At 37.9% G+C, this 15,435-nt stretch overlaps 1 protein-coding gene across 1 annotated transcript in view; it reads right to left on the bottom strand.

Annotated features, from left to right (window-relative positions):
* Positions 1-14,714, bottom strand: part of PLCZ1 (phospholipase C zeta 1) — a 46,131-nt gene extending 31,417 nt beyond the window's left edge. Inside the window, exons 1-2 of the mRNA XM_069579569.1 lie at positions 14,604-14,714; positions 4,065-4,296 (exon numbers count right to left, since the gene is read on the bottom strand). Of these exons, the coding sequence (XP_069435670.1) occupies positions 4,065-4,296; positions 14,604-14,714 (343 nt within the window). The remainder of the gene's footprint in view (positions 1-4,064; positions 4,297-14,603) is intronic.
* Positions 14,715-15,435: the final 721 nt, after the last annotated feature.

The following is a 15,435-nucleotide window of genomic DNA, read 5'->3' as shown; positions in this document are numbered from 1 at the left end:
CCTAAAGTATTCATTTAGAATTAATAATAATCTATTCTAAGTTTCTTTGGAAACAAATTTTTCTAAGGTTTTTATTTTTAATTCTTTCATATCAACATTTAAGTAGACTAAATATTACTTAATCATCTCTGTTCTTTTAATGTTTAAAAAATATATACAAGACTACTATATTTAAAATAGGTAACAAAAAGGAACTACTATTTTTTAAAAAAATTTTATATAATTAAAATACATACAAGAAAAGTACATGTGTCATAGATTCATGAATTTCCACAAGCTAACCATCCACATAACCAACACCAGGGTCAAAGAACAGAACACGACAGCACCCCAGAAGACTGTGCCTGCTAACTTCCTAGTTTTCCTCCATACCCCAACCCCCAACTGCCAAGTATATTCAGTGGGATGGCTTCTAGAAGCACAAATTCATTTTCTTTGGTTTTTGTGTTTTACATAAATGAACTCACACAATATGTATTTTTTATGACTGGTTTGTTTTGTTCAACATTATTTATAAGATTTATTCTTATAGTGGCACACAGATTGTTTTTATTCCCATTTTTATATAGTTCTCCATTGTGTGAATATACCACAATTTATTAATTCTATTCTTGATGAGCATTTAGATAATTTCCAGTTTGGGGCTATTTACAAAACTATACTGCTATAAATAACCAGTATATATCTTTTGGTGCAAATATGTACATGTTTCTATTGGGTGCATTCCTATGAATCGAATTACTAAGTCATTTGCATATAATTATCTTTAGCAAATGATCTGTGAACTTTTTTGCTCGGTATCATATATACCAAAATTATCTATTTAAGCAGAACACTGGCTCTGGAATGAGACAACTTGGGTTAAATTCATTTATTTGTTATATATGATGAGCCTGTTAACCACTCCCTGTCTTAGGAATGATGACAATCATAACACCCATTTGTGCATACTAGCGCTGTATATTAGATCTATAAAGGTTAGTTACTGTTGCTTTTGTTGCTGATAACTCAGTTTGCCTCATATTAAAAGTCGGTGTGAGTATTCACTTTAGAGAGTGGTCGTTGGCAAAGAATTTTATTTCTGGGAATTTAAACTACAGAAATAGAGACTCAGACAAAGCTTGATGTGCAAGAATGCTCACACTAGCATTATTTATAAAAGCAAAATAAATGGGGGGAGGGGAGGAAAGAGATTAAATCTCAAAATATGATACAATGCTAAGCAGCCATTACAAATAATGTATCTGAAAAAAATACATAGTGACATTAAGTAAATGTTTATAACCTCAGAAAAATGAAAAAGCCAGCATTCAAAATGCTATTACAATCTTACTTTAAAAAATGAAAGCTAGAAGAAAATACATAAAATGTTTATAGTGATGCAAACTAAACTCTCTATTTCAAAGCTATGCAGATTAGAAACATGCAAGTGTATGGGGCAAATGGTTCATTTATCGTAATTGTAATGATTTCCATAAATTTATTCTTTTTCCCAGTGCAATTACCAGTGATTGGCTTATAGCTCTTTGAACTATTAACTAAGTAAATATCTTTGGTAATGGAATAGAAAACAAACTCACGTTATGCCGTTAAAAACTACCAGACTGAGATGACAGTTAATCTGATGGATTTTTATATTTAAAATAAAATGAGGTTCTCCTCATTTAGTACATGTCACGTATCACTGTGGGACAAGCTTGAGAAACTTAGCAGCATTTGGGACTATAAGTTCATAATTCAAATTGGTCCCAATAAGTCTCTAAAGTGATCAATAGCCTTGTAAATGAAATGAGTGGTCTTGCCTGTGTGCAAAACTATCTGAATGGAAGCAGAGGAAGACTCAGAAGATGGAATGGATGAACAGTATAATATTATAGTTAAAATGTAAACACAATTCCAAAATGTCAGTGGCACCATTCCACTATGCCTTTGTACCTTTTAAGTTGGGCTTCCCTGGTGGCTTAAACTGTAAAGAGTCCTCCTGCAGTGCCGGAGACCTGGGTTCAATCCCTGGTTGAGCAGATCCCCTGGAGAAGAAAATGGCAACCCACTCCAGTATTCTTGCCTGGGAAATTCCATGAACAAAGGTGCCTGGCAGGCTACAGTCCATGGGGTTGCAAAAGAGTCAGACACAATTTAGCGACTAAACAACAATCATTTAATTTACCACCTGCAGGTAACAATTCGAAAGTAAGTGTTCTAAAAATTTTCACTGGAACAGGGCCATAAAGTGCATGTCTGTGAACTGGTTGTTTCCAGGTGGCAATGATATAAAGAGTTTGAACCAAAACATAAATCAATTTACTTTCTTAGGGAGTCTTTGCAATTGAAAGTAAAGAGCATCTGGACTCATCAGATGTGCTTAGAGACGTACTTGTTTTACATTCTGATTCAAGCTCTTTCTCCTGCTGCAAACTTGCAAGTTTTAATGGAGATCAAACTCTTACTAGCACTATCTTCAGTCTTACCACAATGATGCTTATGTGGTACTGAGTCATGAGCCAAAATCTAGCTTATGACCAATGAGACCAACATGATTTGATCCCTGCCTACCTCTCCAGGTTCGAACCACACTGTCCTCTTCCTGTCCATTGCTTCTCCACCTCAGGGCCAACACTTCCCCTGCCTAGACTTCAGACCCTTCTCCCATTTTGTCACATGACTAGTTCTTTCTCATCATTTTTGTCTCAGCTCAAATGTTACATTCTCCATGAAGGACTCTCCTAAACACTCACCTGAGCTAGACCTTGTGGGTTGTCTACTCTCTTTATATTTTTTTTTCATAGTACATAGTACTCTCTGAAACTATCTATTTGTATGTTTAATTATTGTCAGTCTCCTTCCAACCCTTATCAGGAATATAAGACCTAGTTTGCCTCATTCTCCACTGTATCCTCAGGCCCTAAAAACATGCTTGGTTGCCACAAATAAATACTTCAGTAAACCAGGAATGTATGAGTCCATGAAGGAATGTTTTGTTTTGTTAGAACCCATATCATCATGTGTTAAGCACTGGTAGCCATAAACCAGTTTGCAAAGGCAGAACTCAGCCTTTCACATGCGTGCATGCCTGCTAACTCACTTCATCTTGTTTGACTCTTTGCGACCCTATGGACTGTAAACTGCCTGACTCCTCTGCCCATGGGATTCTCCAGGCAAGAATACTGGGGTGGGTTGCCATGCTCTCCTCCAGGGGATTTCCCGACCCTGGGACTGAACTCACATCTCTTGTATCCTACATTGGCAGGTGAGCTCTTTACCACCAGTGCCTCCTGAAAAGCCCTGCACTTTCATATATCCCTTGTTAAATAAATATTCTGAGCTATTCTATTAATCTCTGTAGGGTTAAACAGCATGCTTTAATAGTGCTTTTTCTGCAACTATATGAATATTGTATTATATTATGTCTTTATTATTTTATTTAAAAATAAGTATAAATGGAAAAAATTGAAGTGCTTTATCCATTAAAGATGAAACAAAGATCAAAAACTATACAAGAGATCACTAGCCAAAATAGTTATTAGACTTAAACCAGATGATTGCATAGGAAAATGAAAGAAAAGCAAAAATCTTTTAATGTTTATGAAATGTTGTAGACAATTAAGTGTAAACAACAGAGAAATGAGTGATTTTACAATGTTTTAGCTCTTTCCTAGAACTGTTTTCATTTAGCTAATTTAATATTCTATATTTTGTCAATAATATATAAAAATGGAAAACTGCCTACACCTGGGTTTTTATCTTATTAATGAATAATCAGGACCCTTTATTCCATTATGGTATTTATTATAATAGGATCCTCATCTTGTTTTCCCTAAGTTCATCTCTGAACACTTGAAAGATACAGAAACAGTTAAAAGGGAGGAAATGGACAATGAAAGTAAGTCGTGGTCACACAACATAGCTTTCTAAAAGGTAGGTACACTGTAAGTTACAAAATTATAACTGTCAATATATAATATTACCCAGAAGAAAGCTGACCCAACCAAGTTTGAATTTGAAAATTTCTATTAATAAAAAGTTTGCATATAAATATTTGATAAAACTTTCAAGTACAAGCATACCTTCTTCAATAGGCTCATATTTCTGAATGATCTCAGAAGCAATACTTTTACTGAAGCCAAGTGTATACTGCTCTTGCATCAAAAATTCGACCAGGTTCTTTTCTAAAAGAATTTTCCGGTTTTCAGAATACGTGTTGAAAATCTCAATAATTTCTTCTCTGTATGTAATGATTCGATAAATTGTTCTAAATTCTTCTATGGTGATTCTTCCTTGTTTCAGCCTGTCATTATCCTACTAAAAAAATTTACTGGTAGGCTCACATTTCGAATGTAAAAAACACACAAAACAAAAATGTTAGAGTAGTTGTGTAATATATATACCAACTTATCCTGAAAAGAAGTTACATTGGATTCTTATTTTAGATAAATATATAAAACTGCATGAAATGATGCCAGTTTGGGAATGACTAGCGGATAATTACCACTTAAAACCTGGTGGCCTTATTCTCTATTACTACTTCTGCTTTGCAAATAGGTTGGATTTCACATATATGTGTTAATATATGATATTTATTTTTCTCTTTCTGACATACTTTATATGACAGTCTCTAGGTCCAACTACATCTCTACAAATGACCCAATTCCATCCCTTTTTAATGTATAAAATAGATAACTAACAGAACATGTACCCATTTGAATGCAGAGTTCAGAAAAACAGAAAGGAGAAATAAGAAAGCCTTCCTTGGTGATCAGTGCAAAGAAATAGAAGAAAACAATAGAATGGGAAAGACTAGAGATCTCTTCAAGAAAATTAGAGATACCAAGGGAACATTTTCATGCAAAGATAGGTACAATAAAGGACAGAAAGGGTAATGGACCTAACAGAAGCAGAAGATATTAAGAGGAGGTGGCAAGAATACACAGAAGAACTACACAAAAAAGATCTTCATGACCCAGATAGTCATGATGATATGATCACTAACCTAGAGCCAGACATCCTGGAATGTGAAGTCAAGTGGGTCTTAGGAAGCATCACTAAAACAAAGCTAGTGGAGGTGATGGAATTCCAGTTGAGCTTTTTCAAATCTTGAAAGATGATGCTGTGAAAGTGCTGCACTCAATATGCCAGCAAATCTGGAAAACTCAGCAGTGGCCACAGGACTGGAAAAGGTCAGTTTTCATTCCAATCCCAAAGAAAGGTAGCCAAAGAATGCTCAAACTACCCCACAATTGCACTAATCTCACACACTAGTAAAGTAATGCTCAAAACTCTCCAAGCCAGGTTTCAACAGTATGTGAACCATGAACTTTCAAATGTTCAAGCTGAATTTAGAAAAGGTAGAGGAACCAGAGATCAAATTGCCAATATCCACTGGCTCATCAAAAAAGCAAGAGAGTTCCAGAAAAACATCTACTTCTGCTTTATCGACTATGCCAAAGCCTTTGACTGTGTGGATCACAAAAAACTGTGGAAAATTCTTAAAGAGATGGGAATACCAAGCCACCCGACCTGCCTCTTAAGAAATCTGTGTGCAGGTCAGGAAGCAACAGTTAAAACTGGGCATGGAACAACAGACTGGCTCCAAATAGGGAAAATGTCAAGGCTGTATATTATCACCCTGCTTATTTAACTTATATGCAGAGTACATCATGAGGAACTCTAGGCTGGAGAAGCACAAGCTGGAATCAAGATTGCCGGGAGAAATATCAGTAACCTCAGACATGCAGATGACACCACCCTTATGGCAGAAAGTGAAGAACTAAAGAGCCTCTTGATGAAAGTGAAAGAGAAGAGTGAAAAAGTTAGCTTAAAATGCAAAATTCAGAAAATGAAGATCATGGCATCTGGTCCCATCACTTCATGGCAAATAGATGGAGAAACAGTGGAAACAGTGACAGACTATTTGGGGGGCTCCCAAATCACTGCAGATGGTGACTGCAGCCATGAAATTAAAAGATGCTTGCTCCTTAGAAGAAAAGCTATGACCAACCTAAACAGCTTATTAAAAAGCAGAGACAATACTTTGCCAACAAAGGTCCGTCTAGTCAAAGCTATGGTTTTCCCTGTAGTCATGTATGGATGTGAGTTGGACTATAAAGAAAGCTGACCACCGAAGATTTAATGCTTTTGAACTGTGGTATTGCAGAAGACTCTTGAGAGTTCCTTGTACTGCAAGAAGATCCAGCCAGTCCATCCTAAAGGAAATCAGTCCTGAATATTCATTGGAAGGACTAGTGTTAAAGCTGAATCTCCAATACTTTGGCCATCTGATACGAAGAGCTGACCCATTTGAAAAGACTCTGATGCTGGGAAAGATTGAAGGTGGGAGGAGAAGGGGACAACAGAAGATGAGATGGTTGGATGGCATCACCAACTCAATGGACATGAGTTTGAGTAAACTCCAGGAGTTGGTGATGGACAGGGAGGCCTGCCATGCTGCAGTCCATGGGGTCTTAGACACAACAGAGTCAGACACAACTGAGTGACTGTACTGAGTGATAACATATTGTATAGCACAGGGAACTCTATTCAATGCTCTGTGGTGATCCTAAAGGGAAAAAGAAATCTGAAAGAGGGGACATATGTATACTTATCTGTCATTACCTTTGCTGTACAGTAGAAACTAATACACTATTTCAAAGCAACCATACCTCAATACAAATTCAAAAAAAAAAAAACAAACCTGGTGGCCTGGGCTGCCCAGTTTAAGTAAACAAGCAAACCCTGTTCCTCAGGAGAATTGCAGCCCATAAGTAGCTCTCTGCCCAGAAAGACTAGCCCAACTTCAGGCTGGGGTATTAATACTAGTGATTCTTCAAGACTGAGGACGTCCCTGAACCATCCGGATTTGCCTCAAACCTCGTCCTCACTGCAGTGATGACATACACCTTCCCAAGAGGTACTTAGGTGTGCTCAGTCATGTCCGACTTTTTTGCAACCTCATAGACTGTCGCCCACCAGGTTCCTCTATCCATGGGATTTTTAAGGTAAGAATATTGGAGTGGGTTGCTATTTCCTTCTGCAGGGGATCTTCCTGACCCAGGAATAGAACTGGGGTCTCCTACTCTGTAGGCAGATATTTTACCAGCTGAGCTACCAGGGAAACCTATCACTGAAGATGGGAAGTTATAATTTTGGTAGAGAAGGAAAAGGAAAGCAGAAAGAGTAAGTAATAAGGAGAAGAAAGATGAGGCCTGGGGAACACAGTGTCAGCAGAAGAAAAGGGGGAAGAAGAAAAGTGGTAAGCAAGGAAGGTTCAAATCTGAGTACTGAGCCTCTTAACAGCAGCCTCAATACTAATATAGGGTATCAATGTATTAATATCTCCCCTATAGGGTAAAACTGAAGATCAAAAGCTTTATATGTCAATTGTCACCAGTCCGAGAGCTGTGGTAGACCAGGACTTGAACTAACTCCAAGGAAGGAAAGAAAAAACAATACACTATTGCCTGTCCTCAAAGTGAGAAATGGAATATTTCCTGCCATTTCAATAAACAAAGGATATCATCAGTGATTAGAGCCCTCCAATGTGAGCTGGCAGGGAGCTTCCCTGATAGCTCAGTTGGTAAAGAATCACCTGTAATGCAGGAGACCCCGGTTCAATTCCTGGGTCAGGAAGATCCGCTGGAGAAGGGATAGGCTACCCACTCCAGTATTCGTGGGCGTCCCTTGTGACTCAGCTGGTAAAGAATCTGCCTGCAATGCGGGAAATCTGGGTTTGATCCCTGGGTTGAGATGATCCCCTGGAGAAGGAAAAGGCTACCAACTCCAGTATTCTGTCCTGGAGAATCCCATGGACTATAGAGTCCATGGGGTCGCAAAGAGTCAACAGGACTGAATGACTTTCACTTTCACTTTCAATGTGAGCTGGTGAGCCCTGAGGGAGCTCAGGAAGGAAAGAACACCTGCTATCAGACTGCAGCCACTCCCCATGTTGAGCCCTGAGGAGGATATGAAAACACAGAATAATGACCCCAGATAGCTGAGGTGCATATCAAAGGAATGATTTCAGTGAGCCCAGACACTTACATCTTCCTATACTTAGAAAAGCACTAAATTACTTAAGATATCTGGTTTTCTTTAATTTAAAATGATCTTTTGACATTCAGACTACCTACCCTTTGTAAAATTTCTACGTAACCTGGGTCCCCCTTGCCTCCTCAGAGAAATTCTCCCAGGATTACTTTAGATGCTACCTCCCAGGGTCAAAATCCTAAAAATCCCCATCAAACAGAACATAACTCTCAACTTTTAGGTTGCATGTATTGATTCAGTTGACAAGAGTGTATGTGCAGAAATAAATTAATGTCAAATACAAGTCTGATCTCTCTAACTCTCTTAAATTTCTCAGTGTTTCTCCTCTGTTTTCAAGACAAAATCCAAACTACTGGCATCCAAGACCCTCAAAGACATGGTTTCTGCGCCCCACCCCACCACCACCTCTTCTTCCATGCACTTCACACTGTTCTGTGCTCTGAATCAATTACAATATAAATACCAAGCTACCCCTTGCTATTGTAAAGGCTGTTTCTTCTGTCTGGAATATTGTTTTCTTTTTTATTTAAGTTGGTTGGGAAGAGCCCCTGGAGTAGGAAATGGCAACCCACTTCAGTATTCTTGCCTGGAAAATTCCATGGACAGAGGAGCCTAACGGACTGCAGTCCATGGGTCACAAAGAGTCAGACATGACCAAGTGACTAAGCATGAGCATGAATTTCTATTAATCTTCAAAAAAATGTCCTTCTCCTCAAGTCTTCCCTATGTCCCTCTGTGTCTCCTCCCCAGGTCATGTTAGAGAGCCCTACCTAGGATTCCTAAAGATTCTATGCCTGCTTCTCTACTGGGGTTTATTATACCAGAATGAAACCTTTACACATCCCTTCTAGAATTGTCTCAGATGCAAAGCCTGTCATTTGTTCCCATATCCTTAGTACATATAGGGCTTCCCTGTTGGCTCAGGTGGTAAGTAATTTCCCTGTAATGTGGGAGACCTGGGTTCAGTCCCAGGGTCGGGAAGATCCCCTGAAGGAAGAAATGGCAACCCACGCCGGCATTCTTGCCTGGAGAGTTCCACGGACAGAGGAGCTTGGCGGGCTACAGTCCATGGGATCACAAAGAGTCGAACATGACTGACTGACACTTAGTACGTATAAGAGTGTCTGACTGAGGACTTCAGAACTTGATGATTCTGATGAAATATGTTCATTTAATTGGAAAAGGGGACTAAATATCTCCCTAAAACTAGGGAGAGCAGGAAAAGATGCCTTTTAAAACATATTACAGAAAATACACAAAATCTCAGGGCCCACTGCAGGGAATATTACAGCTTTTCAAAATGTTACATATTAATCACTTATGAAGTGACCTAGCAGCAGTAGCAGCAATCACTTATAGTTTACAAAATAAAAAAAAAAGAGTAATGAAATCATCTTTCTCCAGTTTACAAAAAAATAAAAGTTCATTAAGTGGTTATTTTTTGCAAGGCATTACAAAAAGAACTTTCCCAAACAATTTGTGTATAATTTTAAAATATATCTTTTGGGGACTTCCATGGCAGTCCAGTGGCTAAAACACCATGCTTCGAATGCAGGGAGCCAGGGTTTGATCCCTAGCAAGAGAACTAAACCCACATGTCATGCAGTGCAGCCACTAATAATGAAATAAATAAAGAAAATAAAAATTTAAAGTTTGAATAATTTTTTTAATTTAAGAAATAAAATGTATCTTTTACCTTAAGCCTATGACCCCCATGAAGGTAGATACTTTATTCTTTTTTTATTCCCAAAGCTTATTACTGGAAGATGGAAATGGGAACCCTCTCCAGTATTCTCGTCTGGGAAACTCCATGGACAGGGGAGCCTGGCAGGCTATGGTCCAAGGGGCCACATGGGGCTGCAAAGAGTCAGAGATAACTGAGCAACTGAGCACACTCTAAATTAGGAGCCTAGAGATCATACGTTTAAATGAATGATTGCATCCAGGAGGATAAAAGAACATATTAAAATAATTCTATTGTAACTCATTCTGATAGTACACTTTAGGAAACAGAATAAAGGTCTTTCACGTTGTTACCATTTCCATTGCTCAGTTTGCTAGTAAAAAGATGAAATGTTACTTAATAAACAACATTATAAGAAAGCTGACCTATCTGATGAGAAAGCTGAGCTATCAAAGCCAGAACTTTTAACATAAAATGTAGCATTTTAAAATTCTTTTTGAAATTACCCTAAAAACAATGTATTCAAAATATAGTCTAGGAAATCTTATGACTTGCAATTTTTCCCTCAAACTCTGACATACTTTTCTTATGATCTTTGGGAGAAAAGTTATGACCAACCTAGACAGCTTATTAAAAAGCAGAGACATCACTTTGCCAACAAAGGTCCATCTAGTCAAGGCTACGGTTTTTCCAGTGGTGATGTATGGATGTGAAAGTTGGACTATAAAGAAAGCTGACCACCGAAGAATTGATGCTTTTGAACTGTGGTGTTGAAGAAGACTTGAGAGTCTCTTGAACTGCAAGGAGATCCAACCAGTCTGTCCTAAAGGAAATCAACCCTGAATATTCATTGGAAGGACTGATGCTGAAGCTGGAACTCCAATATTTTGGCCACCTGATGTGAAGAACCGACTCATCTGAAAAGACCCTGATGCTGGGAAAGATTGAAGGTGGGAGGAGAAGGGGACGACAGAGGATGAGATGGTTGGATTGCAAGTAAACTCCTGGAGTTGGTGATGGACAGGGAGGCCTGGCATGCCATGTCCATGGGGTCGCAAAGAGTTGGACACGACTGAGCGACTGAACTGAACTGACATACTAGTTTAAACTAGCAGGCAACTTGTTCTTTCCCCTTTTCTTATTCCCTGTTTCCTTCTGTCCCTAATGCATGCATGCATGCTGTGCATGCTAAGTCACTTCAGTCTTGTCCAACTCTTTGCGAGCCCATGCACTGTCTCCTGCCAGGCTCCTCTGTCCATGGGATTCTCCAAGCAAGAACACTGGAGTGGGATGCCATGCCCTCCTCCAGGGTCTCTTAGGTCTCCAGCACTGGCAGGCAGGTTCTTTACCACTAGCATCACCTGGGAAGCCCTAATGCAGATACAGTAATCAGAGGCACCTAAGACTCAGTCTTCCCTGAAGAAGGCCTTTGTGCACATCTTGGAGTCTAGCCTGAAGAAGGGAGCTTGGGCACACAAGCTGCTGTGCAGAGGACACACCCCTTGTCCAGAGGACACACTGGCTCCAATAGCCAGTGGGGCTTGTGTTTCTGGGTTTGGCTGAACCGCGGCAAATGTAGAGAAATATAAGCTCTTGAAATTGAAAAGGATACTATTCCATATTCAGCCAGCAATCAAGACCGTAATCTAAGACTAGCTATGTGAATTGAAATGACAGGAGATATTTCCTAAAACTAGTTTGTGCTGTGTTTTGCTGTGCTTAGTCTATCAGTTGTGCCAGACTCTTTGTGACCCCATGTGGATTCTCCAGGCAAGAATACTGGGGTGGGTTGCCATACCCTCCTCCAGGGGATCTTTCCTGCTACATATTAAAAATAATGATTAAAAACAATTTTTTTTAATTTAATAAAGGTATTTAAAAAAAACTTTGAGAACTACTGCTCAAGTCAAGACTCAGTAATTAATTTTGGAAAAAGAAGTTTAGAATATTTTGCCAGGGTCATGAAGTTATATATGGTTCACTCAAGTTTTATAATAAAATTTCACCTTGTCAGAAAGTAAATTCATGTCAGAATTTATGTCAACTATTAAACACTTAGGAAATCAATAAATATAATGTAATTTTCTCTATTTTTTGGAACAGTCATGATGTAGCTTCAACTAAAATTTACTCGGTGCCTACTTGATGCCAAGCCTGATACTAGGTACATTCACAAATGATAACATTTAATATTTAGAACCATCCTGCAAAATAAATATATTAGTCTCCCCATTCTGCAGATTAAGACATTTGCTCAGAGATTTCTGACTTGTCAATCAAGTACTGCACAACTAGGTTCTAACAGACTGAAGAATTTCTACACCCAATAAGCTTGCTAATGATAACAGCTCTGAGACACTAAGCGACTTTGTGTTTGTGTGGACACCAAAAAAAAAAAAAAAAAGATTCACTGTGATTCATTTTATTTGCTTTGGCTAATAGGTGTATTGTTGCTGAGTGGAGAGATCAGCAACATAAGTTAAAGCAAAAGAGTTGGATGTTTAAGCTTAATCTTGAGCTATCTAGAAAATTCAGTTAACCAATATAATTTCCCTAGGCATACTACTTAATTAATATTTTAATCCATATACAGCAATTTCACGTAAGGCAACAAAGTATTTTCTATTAGGAGAATTATTTAAATAGAAGATAATGGTTTACCATAATTATCACCCTTGTTTATACATAATTCATGCTTCTAAAGTATCTGAGGTCATTTTAAAGGGGTTTTTTAAGTATTCTAAGGAATCTCTGCTTCTCTAATTTTTATAATTAACATTGTTTTCATAGCCACTTTAAAAAGTTTTGCTAAACAAAATAGACCTTCAGCCTGGCTATGTCCAAATAATCATAAATTCCAATCAATGAGCTATTTATTGAATTGTTATACCTGTTAACATTCTACATAATGCTTTTTGATACAGCTTGCATTTTACTCAAGCGCATTTCAAAGACCTATCTCTATCTTGCAGCTAATTCAAAGCAACTTGAAAATCACTAAGATTTACAGTATTTCACATTAAATACAGATTTAACATATTACTCCCTCTGTATTGTGCTGAGTGTGAATTTTATTAAACCAGAAAGCACACAGCTGTTTCTCCCTTTGGGCAATATCACTGGGGGAAAATTCTATGTGTAAAGACCTTTCACAGAAATTTGTGTTCTTCAGGTGTGGTATTAGAAATTAATCAAAATTCTTATCGCTTATGGCAGCACAAGCTACTTGGAGCCATAGAAGCAAGTCTATATTCTTTGTCTTTTATAGCGGTCTCCTGAGAAGTTCAGTTTTTCTTTTCTGAACCTTCTCTTTTGGTTAGTAAACCTGAGGACTAAATCTGACTGAGAGAAATGCTTGCTCCTGTCTTTCTGCTTATTTTCTGAGCAGAGTCACCAATCGCCTTTCTTCAGGACCAGCTCTTCAAGGATATTTACATGATGAAAAGATAGTACTCCATTCCAGAGGAAAAAGCAGGTTTGTTTACTGTCCGGGATAACGTTAATAACGACACCCTCTGGGGCAAAGATCAGACAGGCTTATTGACCGTAATAAAAGCTCTGGGTTTCTTAAGCTTTCTTCTGAGGTCCCTCTCAGGTAATACACCCACGGTATGTGCACATGTCACCAGGCCCTCCTCATATCACTTTGGGAACAGGGCTAAGAGAAATGGCAGCAAAATGGTGGTACCCTGGCAACTGGTATATTTGGGAGTACCAAGCCTTCTTTTTTCTGAACCGGAACGTGCCTCTGCAAGCATTCCTGGAACTCTACCAGGCTCACTGGTTAGCCCACATGTGAAGTAACAACAGGGGCTTCCCTGGTGGCTCAGACTGTAAACAATCTGCCTGCAATGCAGAAGACTTGGGTTTGATCCCTCAGTCAGGAAGATCCCCTGGAGAAGGACATGGCTACCCACTCCAGAATTCTTGCCTAGAGAATCCCACAGACAGAGGAGACTGGAGGATTACAGTCCACAGGGTTGCAAAGAGTTGGACAAGACTGAGCAACTAACACTTTCACTTTCAAAGTAACACAGGCTTCCCAGTTTAGGTTAGCTGGTAACAATTTCACCGTAGATTGTGTTATCTGGCTTCCCAGTTCCAAGAAACTGGAAAGTTCCAACATTCCAAAATCATACTCAGGACATCTACTTTCCTAACTATCTGGGTTGGCTAGTCTAGTATTCTTGCCTGATTCACCAAGAAATTTGCCATCTTCCTAGTTAAAAAAAAAAAGAAAACTCAGCTCTAACACACAGCTTTTTCTTTTTTTCATGATCTTTCCATTCATCCTCTAGTGACAGAATTGAGCCAGGTTCCCTTCCTACTAATTCTTCTTAAAACAAAGGGAAGTGAAAAGTCACTCAGTTATGTCTGACTCTTTGCAACCCCATGGACTATATAGTGGAGTCTCCAGGCCAAAATACTAGAGTTGGTAGCCTTTCCCTTCTTCAGGGGAACTTACGGTATAATTCCTTGAAGATGAGTAAAATATTATTTTTCTCAAGATTGTCCATGCCTTCTATAAATCACTAACATCCAATTCAGTTACCATTTCATCATTTATATGATTTGAACTAATCAGATGACAAATCTTAATCTGTTGTGAACATCTATGCATTCTCAGCAGATTGTTCTAAGCAGATAACTTGGTATTATTTCAAATTTTATCAACAACTCTTGATAAAATTTCCTCTTACCTAAGTGCTTTCCATTTTGATTATGAATATATCTAACATAATTAATTGCTTTAATTTCTAAGAGACTAATCTTTCACATGTATTTTCTGCAGAAAACATACAAGTAGCTATCCACATTTCCTTATATTGGATGAAGTCCTTCCTAGGGTGGGATATGCAGGGGACGGATATTATCTCACCTTAAAAATATATTTCACATGAATAGTATTGCACTGAATACCTAATTTTTCAAGTAGTTTCAGAGCTTTTTCTAGGGTAATTTTTCCACCTTTGAAGTCATCTCGAACCATCAACAAAAACCATGTAGGAGACACACCAAAAAAAGAAGTTAAGGAAATTCTCACAGAAAGTCATTAAGTACTTAAAATGACTAAGAATATTTTGTCTCTCTTCAATGTTTTTCTTTTCAGAGGATAGTCTATCTCATGCCTAAGTGAGAAAATAATTTTATGATAAATAATATTTAAAACAAAATTAAGTAGGTACTATTTAGTGCTAAAGGTATGAAAGGACTTAATAAAATAAGAATTATAGGAAGAGCATAAAAATTAACATTTGAGAAATACAGCTATTACTTGGGAAATACAATCTATTTTCTGAAGACATGAACACTTGATCTCTCTCAAGATTAGTTTCCTCATCTGAAAAGTGGTCAAATTAATACTTCAGGAAGGTAGGGGCATTAAATGAGCTCATAATATATCATTCAACATAGTTTCTGTTACTGAGATTTCAATAAATAATAACCATGTCTGATATGATTATTACCATTATACTAGCCAAATGTCCAGCTACTCACATGCCTCCAAAAGCAACATTTTAAGGACCATCAGAAAGAGGGGGTTTTTTTGTTGTTGTTTTTTTTTTCTAATGCCATGGTGAGTGTCTAATTAGTATGAAGGAGAAAACAAAAATAATCAAGCTTGCTTCATCTACAGAGAAACAACAAAATTTAGGACACTTCAAATTGAAAAAAATAAGATTGAGAAGGATTAATATGACAGTCTATAA

Source organism: Ovis canadensis, chromosome 3 (assembly GCF_042477335.2).
Source record: "Ovis canadensis isolate MfBH-ARS-UI-01 breed Bighorn chromosome 3, ARS-UI_OviCan_v2, whole genome shotgun sequence".
NCBI classification, from domain to species: Eukaryota; Metazoa; Chordata; class Mammalia; order Artiodactyla; family Bovidae; genus Ovis; species Ovis canadensis.
The sequence above is the reverse complement of the archived record's forward strand: the minus strand, read 5'-3'. Positions and strand labels throughout refer to the sequence as shown.